Source organism: Asterias amurensis, chromosome 21 (genome assembly GCF_032118995.1).
Source record: "Asterias amurensis chromosome 21, ASM3211899v1".
NCBI classification, from domain to species: Eukaryota; Metazoa; Echinodermata; class Asteroidea; order Forcipulatida; family Asteriidae; genus Asterias; species Asterias amurensis.
In genome coordinates this window covers 7115220-7135199 of record NC_092668.1, presented here as the reverse complement: position 1 = coordinate 7135199, position 19980 = coordinate 7115220, and the positions used below count along the sequence as shown (strand labels likewise).

Here is a 19980-nt window from a genome sequence, read left to right as displayed (position 1 = left end):
TTTTTCGTTCCATCCGAAATGTACCATTGCACGCTGCCAGCGTGCAATGGTACTTTTCGGATGGAACGAAAAAGCTGAGTAAAAAAAACATCAATGCGCGCGCGTGTCTTTGGTAACGCAGCAGTGTTACTGCAAGGCATATTATGTAAAATTACTAGCATTTGGCTTCTACAATTAAAAATTGTAGGCCTACGCTTTGTTTGTTTTGAAAGTTGTATCTTTCAATCAAAATTACAAAGATCTACTTGGATGTTATATAAAACAAATAATGAATGTTTTTCATTCGTGCAATGGTGCGAATATGTTCATTCGTTGAAAGCTGGAATGTTCCATTCAACTCGGCTCCGCCTCATTGAATAGAACATTCCATCTTTCAACTCATGAACATATTCGCACCATTGCACTCATAAACATTCATTATGTGTATACTAATTTGTTGTTCCATTTTCCACAAGGACTCTATTTCTCATTGACAAATAAGTGCATCACTAAACTTGATTCGACCTTTGAACCCCTCTTTACCAGTGGGCTGTGATTGCTCACTAATGTTTTTCTGACGCAAAAATATGAATATTTTTCTGACTAACCATCTTGAAGAGCAGCAAGCAGCATGTTTCTAAAATTTCTGAATTTACTACAATTCCCATTTAAACAGTACCCCTATTCTACGTACATCCCACGACCACAATTCAGTTTCAGTTTTTATATGACCACCACTTTATCGTTGAAGAATGTTCAGGTGCAATCACTTTAAATAAAACGTAGCTTGTAGACACTTTTTTTTTTAATTCATCAGGTTTTGTTCGGCATTTCATTAGGACATTGTCAAGTATTTGGACATTTCATTGGAATGACATTAACTGGAATTATGAATATTGAGGAAGTTGATCCATGGAAGAAACATGTACATAAATAAACTAAATAGTTAAACTTTTAAAAATGGAAGAAAGACTCTAAAAAGAATGGTGAGGTCAGACTAATCAAAGGTCACCTCACGAGGGCAGTCTTGTCATCTATTAAGAAAAGCTGTTCAGATACATCATGTTGAGTCTGAATCAAGTGACTTCAACTATGACTATGCATAATGGCTGCAATGACAGCATTAAAGTATAGGACTTATCAACAGCCATAGCAACAGCTGAAGCCATTCATTCAGACTTGACATTCCTTCCCAAAATGAGAATTAAAAGTTTCCAAATTTTTACTGGATTTAGAAGATCAAATCGATGTGTCTGTGCAAGAATGTTGCACCTCTTGCAATAGCACTTTCTATATATGCATGAGATTGAAATTGTCAAGAATGTTGCACCTCTTGCAATAGCACTTTCTATATGCATGAGATTGAAATTGTCAAGAATGTTGCATCTCTCGCAATAGAACTTTCTATACGCATGAGATTGAAATTGTCATTTTTGTGTGACACACAAATTTTGCGAAATCTAGACACAACGTTTTTGCAGTGACGCTTGATATAAGTCAACTTTCACCTCATTTGAAGTATTCAAATACAACAGGTGTCACAGTCTCATATAACAGTTTTAAAAAATATGGAAAATCATGGCTCTGAAAATATTCTCACTTCAGAAGAGATGTCTCTGAACACATCTCTCTCAACAGTTAGAGGGCAGTATAACCATTTTACTTCAATGGCAGCGACTTGTAGTAATTGCAGAGAATCTCCCAGGCTTTAGGTGCCATGAAACCGTCTGGCGGCATATCACCTGATCGGGCCAACTTGCGCATACGAGTCCCCGAGATGAAGTCAAAGTCTTCCTTCTTCTCTGGATCGAAGAAGTCCATGGCCTTCTTCTTGGTGTTGTAGGCAGCGACACGGAATGGGATGATCTCTAGCTGGGTTAGACCAGGGGCCATAGTCAGCACCTAAAGAATAAGGCATCAAGAAAACTTTGAACTAAGGGGAGGTTTCCAACGTAAGTCATCCACTCTTTTTTTGAGTTACAATTCACACTCGGACAACAGATACAACTGAAATTTCTTTTTTTTTAAAGGAACACGTTGCCTTGGATCGGACGAGTTGGTCTAAAAAAAGTGTTTGAAACCGTTTCTTATGAAATGCATATGGTTAGAAAGATGTTTTAAAAGTAGAATATAATGATCCACACAAGTATCACGAACTAACACGGTCGGCCATTTATGGGAGTCAAAAATTTGACTCCCATAAATGGCCGACCGTGTTAGTCGACGAGGTAAAAGGAAAACCGTGCAATTTTGAGTGATACTTGTGTGGATCATTATATTCTACTTTTAAAACGTCTTTCTAACCATATGCATTTCATAACAAACGGTTTCAAACGCTTTTAAAAGACCAACTCGACCGATCCAAGGCAACGTGTTCCTTTAACACGCTGACTTGTGTTTGAATTTTTGTTATATATATATATATATATATATATATGCAAGTTTGCCCAATCGAGTCTTAAAGGTTACTCTTGGTAAAGGGCTTAAAGAAAATATTCAAGATAAAAAATAAATCAAAGAGGGCTAAAGGTAGGAATTGATACTCCTCTTTAGGATGGAGGGAAACATGCACCAGGCAAGGAGTTTCAAAGAAATGCAGTAAGTGAAACAAAGCTGTTGGAGTGGCTTTTTGTTCTACATCTGATCACAAACTGAAACAGCACCCTAACTGAGGTCAAAGGTTGACCTATCATTGGCTTGTGAATGGCGTAAATGCACAGGTACGCTTTTTTTGTTTGACCCCAGTGATGGCAACAAATGCAAGAGGGCAACATTTTTGTATTTTTAATTTAAGAGGGCAAGATTTATGTAATTTTTGTTATCATTTGTGATTCGTACATACCTTTCTACCATGGGAATGATCATACAGGTCTCGTTTACCCTCCGGGTGCGGCATACCAGCGGGGTCGCGACCCACAATGTAGAAGTTTGCCCCAGTAGCCATACGAGCTTTAGCGTGCCATTGTACCTGGAAATTAAACACAAACAGAGTCAATAGATGTTAAATTTGCATTAGGGATAACGAATATTCATTCTTGGTTTTACCAGTACACACCGATGTGTGTTAGCACTGTATACTCAGTCACAGGCATATAATAGTCGGGTGGGATTCGAACCCACGACCTTTGCATCTACAGCAGTGTGATACCAACGAGTGGTATACAAACAGAGTCAGTCAGGAGGAGAAGTCTTTCTGTATAAAATAACCTAAGCCTGGCCTGATACTTTCCAGAGATGGAAGCACGGAAATATACCACTATGCCAACCCGACCATTTGAACTTTTCAAAGGGTACCAAGGCAAAGACCAGAGGCAATGAGGCAATTGCCTCTGTGTGAAGTACTGTATCAGGCCTGATACTGGAACATGTCATGGGGCACCAAGGCAATGATGACAAAATTATCCATTCAGTGTCAGGCTTGGTCACCTCAACTTATACACCCTAATTCCAAACCTCATAAAAAAAATTTGTCTTAAATAAACCGAGTACTGATTGCTCAACACAACAAGCACAAAACATATCTCATCAGCAAACAGCAAAACAGTCAGGGAACAAGACCCAAACATTGTTGCTCACCTCTGTTGGTCCTGCATACATCATAGGAGACGGGAAGATTGCTAGTACGGTGCTCTCTGGATCTAGAACACCCTCGCTTAGGATAGAGTGATGTTGCTTCATACGAACTGGAAGAGGCACGTCATCTTGTTTGGTCCAACCACCTAAAAGAGAGGAAATAATAATAATCAGCGATTCCAATCAAAGAATTGATTTAATGTGACACTTATAAGCCATTTATGAGTTAGTTTATTTGATAATATGTCAGAGGGAAACACATTACTGTAGATAACCCCCTGTATTTTAGGCCTAAACTTAGCCCCTATCACCGCTCGGTAGAACTTCAATAGATGTGCCTGACTGACATGGAAGCTTCTCAGCTGTCTCAAGAAAAATAATCTTTGCTGACCTTTCTTAACAACAGTATCGGCATTACATCCCCATTTCAAATCTGATGATAAATGTTAACCAAGAAATTTAAAACATTGCACTTTTTCCACTTCAGAACCAAAGAGAGCCTGCAAACCGTGTTGCCATATAACGACGCCATCTTGAATAGATAGAAGTCTAATTTCTCCTGGTTGAAAAAGTAAATATTCATTGACACTGGTGCTTTTAAACCAATGCAACTTTTAAAAAGATCATGAAGTGGGGAAAAACCCCTCTCGTTGAGAGTTTGTCGGAGGACCTTACCTAGAGGGTGAAGCAGCAGAGTAGGTTTCTTGTATCCACGTTCCTTCAGACGTCTCTTAGTGTCATTCATCAGCAGGGCGTGGCCATTGTGCACGGGATTACGCAGCTGGAACGCAAAGACCGCATCGGCGCCGAGTTTACGGAACTTATCCCGCAGCTGATTGGGTGTTAGACGGTACTCATCGAGCCCGTCGTTCCAGCGTATATGATCCAGAACTTCTAGATCTCCTCCAACGAGCCAGTCACCACTTTCCATTACCATCTGAGATTGAGATATGGTTAAAATGATTATTCATCTTCAAGACAAAATGTCTCCTCAAGAAACCTGGAGATGCCGTCTCAGATTGCAGAGACATATAGTTACTGTAAGTAAAGAGTCCTGAAACACGTGCAATAGGTCTTATTCACAATGCGCAGCCCACATACACTGGTGTCTCCTGTCCGCCTGTCAGTACATAAAAATATGCACAAATGGAATGGACTCCCCAAAAAGGCAGAAATGGTAGACGTACATTGTTCAGAGTTACGTAAACACGTGTTGCATCCTTTTGTGCACGTTTTGACACACAAAATGGCTGACAGGAGATGCGCATGCATGTGCGATGGGTGTTTTCTGATTAGGGTATATTGAGGTTATAATCCAAAGCCTCCATACCAAACTCATTTGTGTGCCCGCAAACAATGTCAACTCGTTCAACTCTTGTAGTAGCCACTTTTTCGCATTTTTAACTTAAAATTCCAAGCTTTTTGAGGTTTTGAAATTCTGTAAAAAGAAAAAAAAAAAATCTTAATTGATAATGCCCTCTCGTAATTATAAGAACATACTATAGGTCATACATGTACATGTTTGATACGATTAACAGCTTTTTGCGAGTACATAAAACAAAAGTTGTACAATAGAGGCGCTTTCAGAATACATAAAATAGATTGAACATATGCAAACGTGGCACTCAAAGAGTTTAGAATGAACTATCAGGCCGGCAACCTTATTCCAAGATGTCAAGACATACCTTAAGAGATGTTGAATTTACATGTTGAATTTACAGAATATTGGTTTTTACCCATACACCGATGTGTGTTAGCACTGAATACTCGGTACTTTCCTAAATCCTGTGAAAAAATATCAAAGGCATTTTACTCCGGTGGGATTCAAACCCACAACCCTTGCAGTTCTAGAGCAGTGTCTTACTAACTAGACTACCGTGGTTGCCAGGTAGCTAGAGGCAGTTCGAATCCTATGTTTTGGCAGCGGGTACCGCAACGACATAAGAACCCACGACCCTTGCAATGTTCTAATCCCACCCGAGTAAATCGCTGTGATTTTTTCACAGGACTCGGGAAAGTACTGAGTATACAGTGCTAACACACATCGGTGTATGGGTAAAAACCAAAATTAATAAGACATACCTTGATGTACGGATGGCCAGGATTACTAGTCCCCCACTGACGGCAGCATCTCTCCTCCTTATGATGAGCGTAGAACTCCGGAGAACGTAATATAGCCACGCGCTGACCCTCGTAAGACAGCGAGAAGGCATTCTTGTCAGCGAGTCGGTCCTTGTCTTCCGTAGAGATGGACAGAACGATCGGCACTGATTGGTTGATCGCACCGCCTATGAGAAGAAGTTCAGACATTTACAAAAAACTGAATTTTGGCATTTAAATCGTCTATTTTTTGTTTCGCCTTGGTTCTCCACAATGGTATTTCAGACAAACAACTTATTTAGCTCGATCACATCACAAAATACACTTCCACCAACCTTAAGTGTAAATGCCTGAAGTGGAATCACCGTAACCATCCTCAATTCAATTCAGGACCCAGTTTCATAGAGCCGCTTTTGCAAAAATATTACTTAACAATTGTCTGCTTAGCAGATATGAGCATAAAACCAGTCACAAATTGTACATATGACATGGGGTAATTTGGCTGGAAGTAAATTCTGTTGTGCTCAGCTACTTTTTGTGCTTAAAGGCAGTGGACACTATTGGTAATGTAACTGTCAAAGACTAGCCTTCACAGTTGGTGTATCTCAACATATGCATAAAATAACTGACCTGTGAAAATTTGAGCTCAATCGGTCATCGAACTTGCGAGATGATAATGAAAGAAAAAACACCCTTGTCACACAAAGTTGTGTGCGTTTAGACGGTTGATTTCAAGACCTCAAGTTCTAAATCTGAGGTCTCAAAATCAAATTCGTGGAAAATTACTTCTTTCTCAAGAACTATGGCACTTCAGAGGGAGTCGTTTCTCACAATGTTTTATACCATCAACCTCTCCCCATTACTCGTCACCAAGAAAGGTTTTATGCTAATAATTTTTTTGAGTAATTACCAATAGTGTCCACTGCCTTTAAGCAACTCTACGAAATTGGGACCTTGGGCCGATTTCACAAAGATTGTGGACTAGTCCTCTAGTCCTAGGAGATATTAAAAACTTAAAGCTACTCCCTTAAGATGAGTTACTAACTTAATAAATTTGTCAAATCGACCACTGGCCCTTTTCTTATTTTCATTCCCAGAAATCTTTAAGACAAGGGATCTTCTTACCGTCAAGGATGCAGTTGAAATGCTGACACTGTAGAAACTCTCTCTCTCGCATGAATCCAGTCATAGGCGAGGCCCAGCCCTCAGCTAGAACTTGGACCCACTGCATGTCCACCTAGAAACATAATCAACATAGACTCGGAATCATTAACCTTCTTTAAATACTACACTTCAGAGTTAATACAGTGGTCCGGGGTAGTCTTATTGAATTTTTTTATTATTTATTCTGAATCTTTACACATTGACACAAGAAATACAAGTTGAACAGGGGCTGTCAAGGTTAGTGATGTAGCTACGGTGGGCAGTGCTGGGCGGGCCTATCCAGAACTAACAAATTTTGCTCTGCACTTTGAGCAAAAAACACTGTGCTGTCCAGCACAGAATTCCTCCAGATTGCACTTCAGCATTGATGGCCCCAAATCTAAACATGAATATTAATGTTGAACTGCTCGCCCTTGGCTTTACCGCTCTTCCAATGTTGATCGGGGTTCACTTTTCCTAAAGAATTCCACTTTAAACAAAAAACACTGCGGGGTAGTAATATAACATTGGTAACTGGTGACTGGGTATTAAATTAGAGCCAGAAATACCGAACAGCAGTTCAGGGATGTTGAAAAAAAAACTAAACTGTGAGTGCAAAGCATGAAAGCTTGCGAGAGCAAAGCCTACTAACATTTTTTTATCTTTGGTTTTAAAAAGCCCTACTCTGCGATCTGGGGTGTTCTGAGACGAAAACTATTTTCATGACACTGTTTTACTCATTTCTGAAAAACTACAGCACCTCAGCAAGAAATATTTCCAGGGAAGCTTTTTACTATCATTATCTTCAAACTGTGTAAGTTTAGTGTAATTCTGTGGACATTGTGTTTTTTTGTCCTACAAAAAAATACATAGACCCTTTAAAGAGTCTATGTAATTTTTCCTAACAAAAAACACAATGATCACAGATTTACATTAAACTTACACAGTTTGAAGATTATGATAGTAGAAAGCTTCCCTTGAAACTGAGGTGCTGTAATTTTTACGAAATTAGTAAAACAAATAATTTTTGTCTCAGTTTTAGCATGTAAAAACGTATAAACCAGTTATGCTATAGTTTTGGTATAATATCATAACTGGTTAATGGCATTTAACATGCTAAAATAATTTTTGTCTCATGAGACGACAAATTTTTTGTGACTTGTTTTACCCATTTCTCAAAAACTACACAACCTCAGCTAGTAATATTTGGAGGGAAGCTTTGCACTATCATTATCTTCAAACCCTAAAGTTTAATGTAAATCTGTGGATATTTTGAAAAAGTAGCCGAATCCTGTAACTGTGCATCTAACCATGTCTAATGAGGCCGGATGCATTCAGTAAATAGGAACTTGGGTTTTTTTGCAGGTCATCTTGAAATATTAAGTACCAAAATATGCTGGTATGTTTTATGCCTCATACTTTGTTCTGACACATCTTTATTGTTTATCCTTACCTCATCTGTTATTTTTACTTATTTATTTATTTTTAATTTAATTCAATTTATTTTTATTCTTAATATATGTTTATCATTTTCTTTTGGTTTTTAATTTTCTGCTTTTATTCTTGCTTTGTGTACTATATTATGTTAAATCTATATTAATTTTATTGTGTACCTCAGATGTGGGGCAACAGATCTACGGATCATAGTATGTATTTGCTTTTGTTGTCCCTTGCCCATCTTGGGGTATAATGTTGTCAATGTAATTTGTTTTGTTCTGTTTTGGCGAATAAAATAATAATACTAATAATAAGAATAATAATGTAAGGAATGGCATTTGTAAATGGCATCTCTATCAGCCTTTTTGAGGTATGGTGGACGTGATATGAGTGTTCTGTTTGGTTTAGGTGTGCGCAGTTTATCCAAACCTTGTAGTGTTGTAGCATTGTGTCCGCCATATCTCAAAAAGGCTCACACAGCTGTATTCAATATGTTTTCGCGAGTTTATTTTATAGCAGCTAAGATTTTACGGATTTTAAAGACTGTACAAGTGTTACACCTATTCAGACTTCTGGCACATTGTGGCCCCAACCACTTTGGAGATTAACGTGGGAGAGATTTCGTTTCGTTAAGGTTGTTTATGATCGTACAAATATGAAAGTAAATCAATTCAACAATAAAAAGAAGAAAACCCGAGAATTTAACTTTAGCTTCCAGTTACTTGTAAAAAAAATAATCATTTGTGCCCACCTATGATCATGAAACTAATGTAAACACTTGTTTTAGTCACACGATGATGATCCCCAAATGCTGCATTTGATAGACGTGAAGCAAATGTTGACATCACTTTGCCATTATCGCAGCGAATGTTTCGCAGGAGTTGAGCACATTTCAACTGTTGCAAATTATTCATTGCGGATTTGTGACGTCAAAATTTGTACCACATACAGGAAGTATGAACCAGGCTTCAGTCTTTTCACAGCAGTGTATGATCTTTCATTAGTCAGCGCCCACCATAAACTGCGTCAAGTTGTAGTCAAACCTGTCATGTTTACGAGACTCTGTCAGTCCAGATTTTATCGACCAGTAGGGCCACAAGTAAAATAAATATCCTGGTACGTTCAGGTGTGGTACATCCTCTGTTCACAGAAAAGGCTTTTTCAGTGTTTGAGTGCGGACCTTGTCCAGTAATCAGTAATCATCAAACAAACATGCCAATGGATTGAGTGGTTGTGGTGAGTGAATAGAGACAATGGTGATAGGATAGGAAAAAAACAGAGAAGATACCGGAACAATGATAAAAATTTGATCCAAATACTTCGTCATTCTTTAAAGCAGCAGGGCCCGATTTCAAAAACCCTGTAACCACGAAAATGTGCTAAGCATGAAATTTCTTCCTTGATAAAAACAGAATTACCATACAAATTTCCACGTGATTTTTAGGATAAGCGAACACCAGCTGAATACCAGTAACAAGCAATATGCAACAAATGGAAATTTGGTTGGTAATCCTGTTTATATCAAGGAAGAAATTTCATGCTAAGCAAATGTTCGTGCTTACAGGCTTTATGAAATTGTGCCCAGTTGATAGGTCTTGAGACGGATTATCTCCCAACAATTCCCCCCAAAAACAGTTTTATTATTACTCCTTGGTTCTTATAATACAGCACTTCATTTCACCCCATGGGGCACATCAAGCGATAATTTTTGTTTTTAAACAGGGTAAATAATAATAATAATAATAAACTACAGCATTTATAAGGCACACTTTACTGAAAAAGGAAAACATTCAAAGGCCCCGGTCAAGTTTTGCCAAGATGTTGGAAAGCAAGCAAGAACAAGTGTGTTTTGAGTTTCTGCTGAAAGAGAGGGATATTGTGGATTTGTCCGAGGTATTCCGAAAGTGAGTTCCAGAGTCTGGGTGCTATGTTGGAGCATGAAGGAAGGAATAGAAGGAGCTCGAACGACCCGCAAAACCGCAGAGTAACAAAAGAATACCCTGACAATGCCCCCGTCTAACCAGTGGAAAAAGATAGGAGACCTCCAGCTGGACGGCCGATTAACGAGCAGGATTAGATTTCTTTGTACAGAACATGCGGTACCGCCGCTCTGCACCGTTGCCTTTGTGTAAAGTTGAATCATTGGAGACAAGAATTGTGAATACACACGTTTCCATTTAGCATTTGTGGTGTTTCACTGAAACATCATGGCATATTTTTTTATTTTTTTTTACTTTCCGGTCACTAGCGGTGGTTCAAAATTTGGGTATTAGCACACGAGGGTGGTTGGTATTCAATTGTGTTGGATTTGGTGAGCACAAGAGTACACAATTTTTATCAGGTCTCAAAAAAGTTGTTTTTTTCTGTATTATATCCATACGACATACGACACCATGGTTGAGTGAAGAACCAAGTGCGCACGCGCAAACTCACATACTCCAGGTCGCCCATTGTCTGTATAAGGTATGTTGGTGATTACGAGGTGTTGTTAAACGACCCCGGTACCGCAGGTTCGACTTTTGATGTCCCTTCGTTCGAGCTCCTTCTATTCCTTCCTCCATGGTTGGAGTAAGCCCTGTCCCCGTAACTGGCGAGGCGAGTTCGAGGAACATGGAGCGTATTGCTGATAGATCTTAGACCTGGTCTAGTTGTACGGGGTGTCAAGAGATCGTGTATGTAGGGTTGAATGTGAGTAGGATTATTTTGAATTGAATTGATTGACAGGTAGCCAGTGTAGTTTATAGAGTATGGGGGGGGGATGTGATTGAACTTTCTAGTACCAGTTAGGAGACATGCTGCAGCATTCTGTACTGACTGGAGACAAGGGTAAGCAGAGCTATGTTTTCAATTATAAGACTCATTGATGTAGCACCTTGTAATAGCTTACAAGGTGCTGTAGCACACTCAGCAACACACCATGTCGCGACTGGGACTAAAAACCCACACACTGCTGATCACAAACACAAGAGCATGAGTCCAATGCGCTTGACTGCTCGCCAATGACACGCCAGGCCTAGAATAACACACTGGCCACGATGGCCGTCGAACCAGCTTAACCATCTCTCACCTTGTTGATCTCCACGTTGTCCAAGGTTTCGGCTTCCTTCTTGGCAGCTTCTTGGGCTTCCTCTGGGACGAACAGCTCCTTGACGCTGTCGACAGCAGACTCTGGAATGATTCCCTGTTTCACAAAAAAAAAATAATTAACAACAAAATACTTTGTTAACAGGAGGGTACAAATTTGTCAACATAATGAAAATCACCATTAAAAAAAATAACATTCTTGGTAAAGAGCACTGGAGAGCCGTTTATATAAAAAACAGTGTTAGAAATGACACCCTTTGAAGAAATGTAGTTTTAGAGAAAAGAGGCAATTTGTCACAAAAAGTGTGAATCTAAGAAAGGCTTCAGGCATGAAATCTTTTGGGGGGGGGGGGGTGAAACGAATAAGCACTGCCTTGAACTCAGTCTGGTGCCCAGAGTCCCTCACCTCTTCACGTAGAAACTTGATGAGCTTCTCTACACACTGGTCCACGCTGTCCCTGCCTGCGTTGAGATTGACGTCTGGACTCTGGGGAATCTGGTATTCCTGGTCAATACCGGTGAAACCTGTTCAAGGGGTCAAAGGTCAAATTGTTACAAATGTAGTCGCACATACCTTGCAGGAATAAACTGTATGTTAAAGCGCCTTCCTCATAGAATGCCCTTCAGCAAGGAGAAAATGCATTGGTGCCCTTGCCCTTTCAAAAACGAAGCATGCAGGCCTGTTAGATAGTGCTTTTACTCCTTTTAAACCTGTATTGTAACAAATTTTTGAGTCCAGTAAAAGTTTTGGTTCCCCCCCCCTCCAACTTCCAGCCCTGACTTACCCTTGATGATGCCAGCCCTCGCCTTCTTGTAGAGTCCCTTGACATCTCGTGCCTCGCACACCTCCAGAGTCGTACTGACGTACACCTCATAGAAGGGAAGACCACCCTTTTGATGAAGCTCCTTAGCGGCCTCACGGTCCTGAAAACGAATATTCAGAATTAAAGAAACTTATTATGGGAGTGAACAAAGACAAATTTTACTAGAGCGGAAATTGAACCTTGACCACTGAGTTTACAAACATTACCACTGGTCTACCAACTAAATAAATTGAGCCATATGTTGCCAGTTTCCCTTTTCTGTAAGTATCTTCTTGTTTTTAGGGCAGATGCCAGTTAGAAGTCGTACAACTCATTACTGCCATATTAGCCAGGGATCACACACTGTTTTCGATATGGCATGGCAGTAATGGGATAACTTTATTTAAACTTCACTAAAAACCTTTCACAAAAATGAAGTATACGTATGTAGTTTTCTAAGAGTCGTAAATGATAAAATATATAGGCCTAGCAATTTAACAATAATTTGTTAAAACTATTTAACTCATTTGGGGTTGAACAAAGACAAAGTGACTATGGAGCAGGATTAGAACCAACAACCTCCAGATTAAAGTGCCTGCACTCTGCCAACTGAGCTATCTAGCCCTATGTTGGCAGTCTCCCTATTTTGTCAATATCTTTGTTCAGGGTTGCCATACAACCATTAACTACCATGTAGCCAGGGCTCACACCCAAAGTTTAAGGTATAACCTTGGAAGCGGCAGAAGTGGAATAATTTTTTCTTCTTCAGATGTCAATGATAAACCACTAGGCCTACTTGCTTCGTTTTTGAAAGGCCAAGGACACCAATGCATTTTCTCCTTGGTCAAGAACACCATATTAGGAAATTGCAAATTTCTACTGTGGCATTTCAAGGGCTACTGTAGCATTTCAAGGGCTACTGTAGCATTTCAAGGCAATGACTAGGGGGCATGGAGGCAATCGCCTTCGTTGCTTCAATTCAATTCAATTCAATTCAATGAAGTGTCAGGCCTGAAACCACAATGAAAACTGACAAGGATATTTTTAAAATGATTTTGGGTTTGAACCAATAACTTAAGACTGAAAAGCATCGGAAATAATTCAAAAGATTGAAAAAACCCACCTTTGCGTTAGGGCTGATAAAGGAGTTCAAACACACCACTCCGCCATCGGCAAAGAGCTTGGCGACCTCCGACACACGTCGGATATTCTCCTCGCGATCCTCGCTGGAGAAACCCAAGTTCTTGTTCAAGCCCTGCCTCATGTTGTCACCATCCAGGGAGTAGGCTGGGATGCCGTGGTGGCATAAGTATTCCTCCAGGGCGAAGCTGATCGTCGTCTTACCGGCGCCGGAAAGACCTGCAAAAGGGGGAGGGAGGGTGGGGGGGGGGAGGTAGAGAAGAACAAACATCTATTAAATCATTTGCGGTACCCGCTGCTAAAACTGCCTTCAGCTCCTGGGCAATCGTAGTGGTCTAGTTGGTAAGACGTCTGGCAAAAGATCGTCGGTTCAAATGCCACCCGAAGTTTGACCGTAATCATAGAGTTATTATGAGAGGTAGAGGGCACACTGGACTATATACGTGACCCGGACTGCGCGCTGGCGGCCATTTTCTAAGTTGTCAAAACAGGCATAGCACAGCGTGTGTTTGTGAAGTTGACAAAACAGCATCATGTCAGCATTCAATATACACAAATTCCAACGTGTACTTCATATACATTTTGTACAACGCGCGTACAGAATGGTGCACGCGTGTCTCCTTGCTGTCCCGTTGCGTTTGCGCAAGAAGCATCACCATGAGACTTGTAATGAGCGACTTTTGGACAGCATGAGGGACGCTATACAAAAAATTGGTATCACTTCTGTCTTGCTTGCCTTTACAGTTTTATCTGTCGCTTCTGCTGTGAGCAATAAGTTTTAAAAAGTTGGTTTTAAGGTCTTTTTGTCCGTGCTGAAAATGTTGTCTTTGGCTGTGTAGGGGTATGATATGAATATTTGAAGCAGTGTTTGTTGCAGAGAATTTTGTAGATGTAGGCCTGGCATAGACCTTATCGCAAACATTCAGTACACGTGCTGTTGTCGTTGAATGAGGTGCATGCAGTGAAAATATTTTCAGAGTGCCTTTACACTAGTCAAAAATACAGCCTATTTTTTTCCCATCCGGATGAGGACTTTTTTTTTATAGAGTATTGAACATATGGGTGGTCGGGTTGGCGAAGTGAAATTATCTTTTTGGATTTGAGTACATCATAAATCTAAGATGGTCATTTCCCTTTCTCTTTAAAAAAATCTATTTTGCTTTCTATGTATTAGTTAGGCTAACCCTTTAAATGTAAGTAAAAACCTCAAGAAACTATTTTCTGAAATTTGATTTTTCTTCTTAACTACAGGACACCAGTCACAGATGGTAATGTACATGCCACATGGTATTTCAGCTGGTAACCTTATTCTCGTTAGCATTTTGTTAGAGTACAGTAATGCGTTTCTATTCTATTCAAGATGATGGCCTCCTACAAAACTAATTAAGACTGGAAATCCTAGTATTAGTCGCCAGAGGCAGCGGAACGATACAAACTCTTTGACCAGATTCTTTATTCCTTGACACTTGTTGATAAGAATTAGTCTGAAACTTGCAGCACCCGAGACCCCGAAGGGGGACATTGATTTTCTGGTCAAAAGGAGCCTCCTTTTACCCAATGGCGTATAGGGTACATAAGTGTAGAGAATGATCAATATTCTAAATCTTAAAGACCATGGGGTTGTAACACAGGTAGTGTTGTAACAGTGGCTAGATTAATATCCACTTGGCATCTTTGTTCAGACTGTTTTGATGCAAATCTCAGAAGCAAAGAGCTTGTCCAGAGACAATAAACACATCAAGAAGCTGTTATTATTATAAATTTCTGCTCAATTTGAAGACACTTCCAAGACTAAAAGAGCACAATTCTGCGCTTACTAAATTCTGTGGGTCTTAAAGGAACACGTTGCCTTGGATCGGATGAGTTGTCCTTGAAAAGCGTCTGTAACAGGTTTTAATAAAATGCATATGGGTTGAAAGATGTTGTAAAAGTTGAATACAATGATCCACACAAACACGCCTCGAAATTGCCTTTTACCTAGTTCGCAAAGTAAAAGGAAGACCACGCAATTTCGAGGCAAATTTGTGTGGATCATTGTATTCTACTTTTAAAACATCTTTACAACCATATGCATTTTATAACAAAAGGTTATAAACGCTTTTTATAGACCAACTCGACCGATCCAAGGCAACGTGTTCCTTTAAGCGCGAAATGTTCAGGAGGACTTCCATGATATTTAGTCCTGATGGCGTCATTGCTGAGCAGTCTTTTTTTTTTTTTTTTTTTTTTTTAAACTGTGGGTATTCAGGACCCCAATTTTTAGATGTTTGCACGAAGGGTTGAAGTGCTGGTCACTTGTGTCCTTGATAAAGACACTTAAAGGCACTGGACACTATTGGTAATTGTCAAAGACCTGTCTTCTCACTTGGTGTATCTCAACATATCCATAAAATAACAAACCTGTGAAAATTTGAGCTCGATTGGTCGTCGGAGTTGCGAGATAACTATGAAAGAAAAAAATACCCTTGTCACACGAAGTTGTGTTCTTTCAGATGTTTGATTTCGAGACCTCAAATTCTAAACTTGAGGTTTGAAGGAGCCGTTTCTCACAATGTTTTATATTATTAACCTCACCCCATTACTCGTTACCATGTAAGGTTTTATGCTAATAATTATTTTGAGTTTATACCAATAGTGTCCACTGCCTTTAACTTTAACTCTACACTCATCACCCAGATGTACCAAGTAATCATACATGTATAAATCAAGGGTAGAGGTTGTTCGCGTGAATGATAAAAATTGTATGCACTCATTTAGCTGCTGGTATACTCCAAAGGAGTTCAACGATGTTTCAGGAATGCTTAAGGCTCAATAAAAAAAGTACAGTGCTTGGTTTTTTATGTCTTAAAAATGGCTACATGTAGTTAATGCAAATTTTAAAGTTTAGATGGTACCAGTAAATAATGTCTTATACACTTTCGGTACAGAAAAAAACAAAAAAGTTCACAGATTTACAAATAACTTACAGGGTTAACAGAAGGTAATGGTGAAAGACTTCTCTTGAAATATTATTCCATGAAATGCTTTTATTTTTTGAGAAAACATTAAAACAATATCAATCCTCGATAGCGAGAATTATAAATTTATTTGAACAGATGTCATGACACGAGGAAACGTGCGGAAACAAGGGTGTGTTTTCACGTTATTTTCTCCCGACTCCGATGACCGATTGAGCCTAAACTTTCACAGGTTTGTTATTTTATATAGAAGTTGTGATACACGAAGTGTGGGCCTTGAACAATACTGTTTACCAAAAGTGTCCAATGGCTTTAATATACAAAGGGAATATTTATTATACAAAAACCATCAGAGTCTGTGACATTGTTCTCATTTTGCAAAGGTCACTTCCATTGGAAAATCTTGGTTAGGCCAGGTTAAAAAAAGAAACATTTTTTAAATTTTTTTTTTTATGATTTGTTTTTTGTAAATGGAAAAAGGGATGTATTTTAACGGTCTCATCAAGAAAATACTTAACTTATAAAAAAATTCGAGCAGTCATTAAATAAAAAGGGTCCTTTTCCTTTTTTTTTTAATCTTGAAAATAAAAAATAAAAATCCCCTCCTCCTTTTCCAGATTTCTGTTCCTATTTCACATTTAAGACCGAGCTGTGTTTTCGGACTCGGGAAATAGGTCGCTCTTCTGGTCACTCAAAGTTCCTCGGGGAATAGACGTACACTAGTTACCTCATTGCCAGTCAATATGTGTATATTAAATACACATACTTTCTGGGGTCATATCACAAAACTCTCAAGATAGCAAGATGTCACGCCACAATCTATTTTCAGAAACCCCCAACGCATTTTTCTGTCGTTCTACAAACAAAAACATACTATTTTGAAACCTCTGTGTCCTTCCAGAACTTCCAGAACGGCATATCATTCAACCTTTGACCCAACCTTGTTATCAAAACTCACATAAAACAAACAAACATCTAAAAATACTAGTTTTGCGATTCCAACCATGTACTAAGCATTTAAAAATAATAATATTTTAAGGGCAAAGTTTCTGTTTGGAACCAGAAATTAATCAGCATGCTTCTTTTGTCACTCATGGCTCGGCTCGTATATTAGTACCCTTATCTGATGGACCTAGTTTCCAGTGCACTGGGATATATTTTTTTCAAACCTACCAGCATTCTCTCTTAAAGACATTTGACACAATTGGTAATTTTCAAAGACCTGTCTTCTTACTTCGTGTATCTCAACTTAATGCATAAAATAACAAACCTGTGGAAATTTGAGCTCAATCGGTCGTCAAAGTTGCGAGATAATAATGAAAAAAAAAAACACCCTTGTCTCACGAAGTTGTGCGCTTTCAGATGTTTGATTTCGAGACTTCAAGTTCTAAATCTGAGGTCTCAAAATCAAATTTGTGGAAAATTACTCCTTTCTCGAAAACTACATTACTTCAGAGGGAGCCGTTTCTCACAAGTTTTTATACTATCAAGCTCTCCCCATTACTCGTTACCAAGTAAGGTTTTATGCTAATAATTATTTTGAGGAATTACCAATAGTGTCCACTGCCTTAAACAGTGGTCCGCTGCAAGAGTCACGGTGGGGGACAGGGGAGACTTGTCCCCTCACTTTTTACACATCAGATGTCCCCCTCACTTTCTGATTGACTGTTCATTAGCAACAGAGTATAAAACTACGCACCATCTTTTTAATTCAATACTTTTATTACATAATTTGTTAAAAAAACACGTTAATCTATTTAGCTACTTGTCAAAGCCTATTCAGCATAGATGAGGGACAGTTTTGTGGGCTCTGTGGGTGCCAAAATAAATACAGAAACAGAAACAGAATTTAAAACAAAGTAAATACATGAATCTGGATGCCTTGTCAAATCTAATGACCTCTTTGAAGCATCCAAGAGCACTTCGCCCGAACTCGATCAGTGTGAAAGTGCGCCAGGGTAACTCACTCTGGGTAGAAACCTCCAGGGGCCTCCCCACGGATAAATGTCTTCAAGGGGATATGAGATCTGCAGTTTGAACAGGGCCCAATTTTATGGCTCTGCTTATCGTAAGCAAACAATTAGCGCTTACAGAAGTGGAATTCTGTGCTTAGGGCAAGCGTGTTTCACAAGTTAACCTGGAATTTTGGCCTTTGCGCTTGCGTACTCCACGCTACTAGGCATTCTACGCCTACACAGCTGGGAAGTCTGTGCTTACAGCAAGCATATTTCATGGGTTGGAATGGATTTTTTGCTTCTGCGCTTGCGTTCCAACCTTACTAGGCATTCTACACTTAAACAGCTAGCGCAGCAATTGGGCGCTTGCACATAAGCGGAGAATGATGAATGTGAGTATAGAATTCGGCAGTAAGCAGAGCCGTGAAATCGGGCCCAGGTATTGATAGCAATAGATTACTCACCGGTGAACCAGACGGTGCAGCCACGGAAGCCCCCGCGCATGCCCATAACTTGCCCTCGCTTGTCCCGAGACACATGATGGATCTGCTCTGTCACGTTGGTGGCGATCGCCTTGTTATGTTGCTGGAAAATAAGCAAACCAATGGAATAATCATTTAAAGTTGGTTAAGAAAGATAGAGAGAGTGAATTAAAGTCACCTGGAAATAGAATTTTTTTTCTTTCAAACATAAGAGTATATGCTTACGAACAATAAAACAATTTTTTTAGTAATTGTTTGTCACGATTTTTATGTTTAAAAAATATATAAAGTTGTTTGGGGGGCTGACTCCGCCTACCCCTATTGTGACGTCAATCGAGGCAGACTTTGCCTGCAATGCGTATAGTAAACACACGTGCAAAGTACATGTACGTCCAAGTCGTGAGTTGGTACATTTCAAAAAGTGTTTTTCTGCATTCAGCAGCAATACACCTGGTCGGCATTCCCGGAAAAAAACAAAACATTTTTTTTTTTAAACGTACAAACTCACAACTTGGTCCGTACATGTACTTTGCAATTGTGTTTACTCTACGCATTACTGGCAAAGTCTGCTTCGATTGACGTCACGAACAGCGCCCTCTCAGGTCAGGGTCTACTCTTAAACTTGTAAATATCATAAGAACTGATTTTTTAAAACCTTAGTTAACTGTTTATTCACATTCCACTCATCAAAACACATATATTAGTGACAAAAGCTTTATTTTGAAAAAATACCACTTCCAGGTGACTTTAAATAATTGATCATGGTTATGAACACATGAACGATGTTCGATGGTTCTGCCTTCCACAAACACAAAATAATGAGACTTACAAAATAAAAATTACAATTGGTTCATAATATACACAGTTTGCATCAAGGAAAGAATAAAACCATTATATTTCAGTTTTTAACACACACCAGTTGTCACCGTTTCTTACCATACATGTAAACCAAGGTGTCATTACATGTACACCAAGGTGTCATAAACACTAAACACTTCAAATTTTTTGAAAACATTGTACCTTGTTTCATTTCAACATCCTTTGCCCAAAACCTTCCAAAAAATTGGGTGCACAATGACCCCATCCCCCTCCCACCCTTTTAGTTTGAAAAATCGTAGGGAGAACCCTGTTTACTCTAGGAAATTGTCCCTCACTTAACAATCATGTAAAAATGTATGCACCGTTACAATAACAATCATGTAAAAATGTGAGCTCAATTGCAAGCAAACAATGAAGGTAAAAACACCCTACTTTTGCATAGAATTGTGTGCTTTCAGATGCCTGAAGAAATGGGAATATCAACTGCACCATGAAATTTGTTTGCATA

At 39.2% G+C, this 19980-nt stretch overlaps 1 protein-coding gene across 3 annotated transcripts in view; it reads right to left on the bottom strand.

The window, feature by feature from the left end:
- Positions 1–432: 432 nt before the first annotated feature.
- The window catches only part of LOC139953038 (bifunctional 3'-phosphoadenosine 5'-phosphosulfate synthase-like), a 36444-nt gene continuing 16896 nt past the window's right edge, over positions 433–19980 (bottom strand). For 2 of the 3 annotated variants that reach the window (XM_071952434.1, XM_071952432.1), the window contains exons 2-12: positions 18636–18756; positions 13243–13478; positions 12102–12240; positions 11723–11841; positions 11300–11413; positions 6778–6889; positions 5635–5840; positions 4228–4489; positions 3556–3698; positions 2822–2947; positions 433–1881 (exon numbers count right to left, since the gene is read on the bottom strand). In XM_071952434.1, the coding sequence (XP_071808535.1) occupies positions 1639–1881; positions 2822–2947; positions 3556–3698; positions 4228–4489; positions 5635–5840; positions 6778–6889; positions 11300–11413; positions 11723–11841; positions 12102–12240; positions 13243–13478; positions 18636–18756 (1821 nt within the window). In that variant the 3' untranslated portion in view covers positions 433–1638. The remainder of the gene's footprint in view (positions 1882–2821; positions 2948–3555; positions 3699–4227; positions 4490–5634; positions 5841–6777; positions 6890–11299; positions 11414–11722; positions 11842–12101; positions 12241–13242; positions 13479–18635; positions 18757–19980) is intronic. The other variant, XR_011787931.1, reaches the window with a different exon arrangement.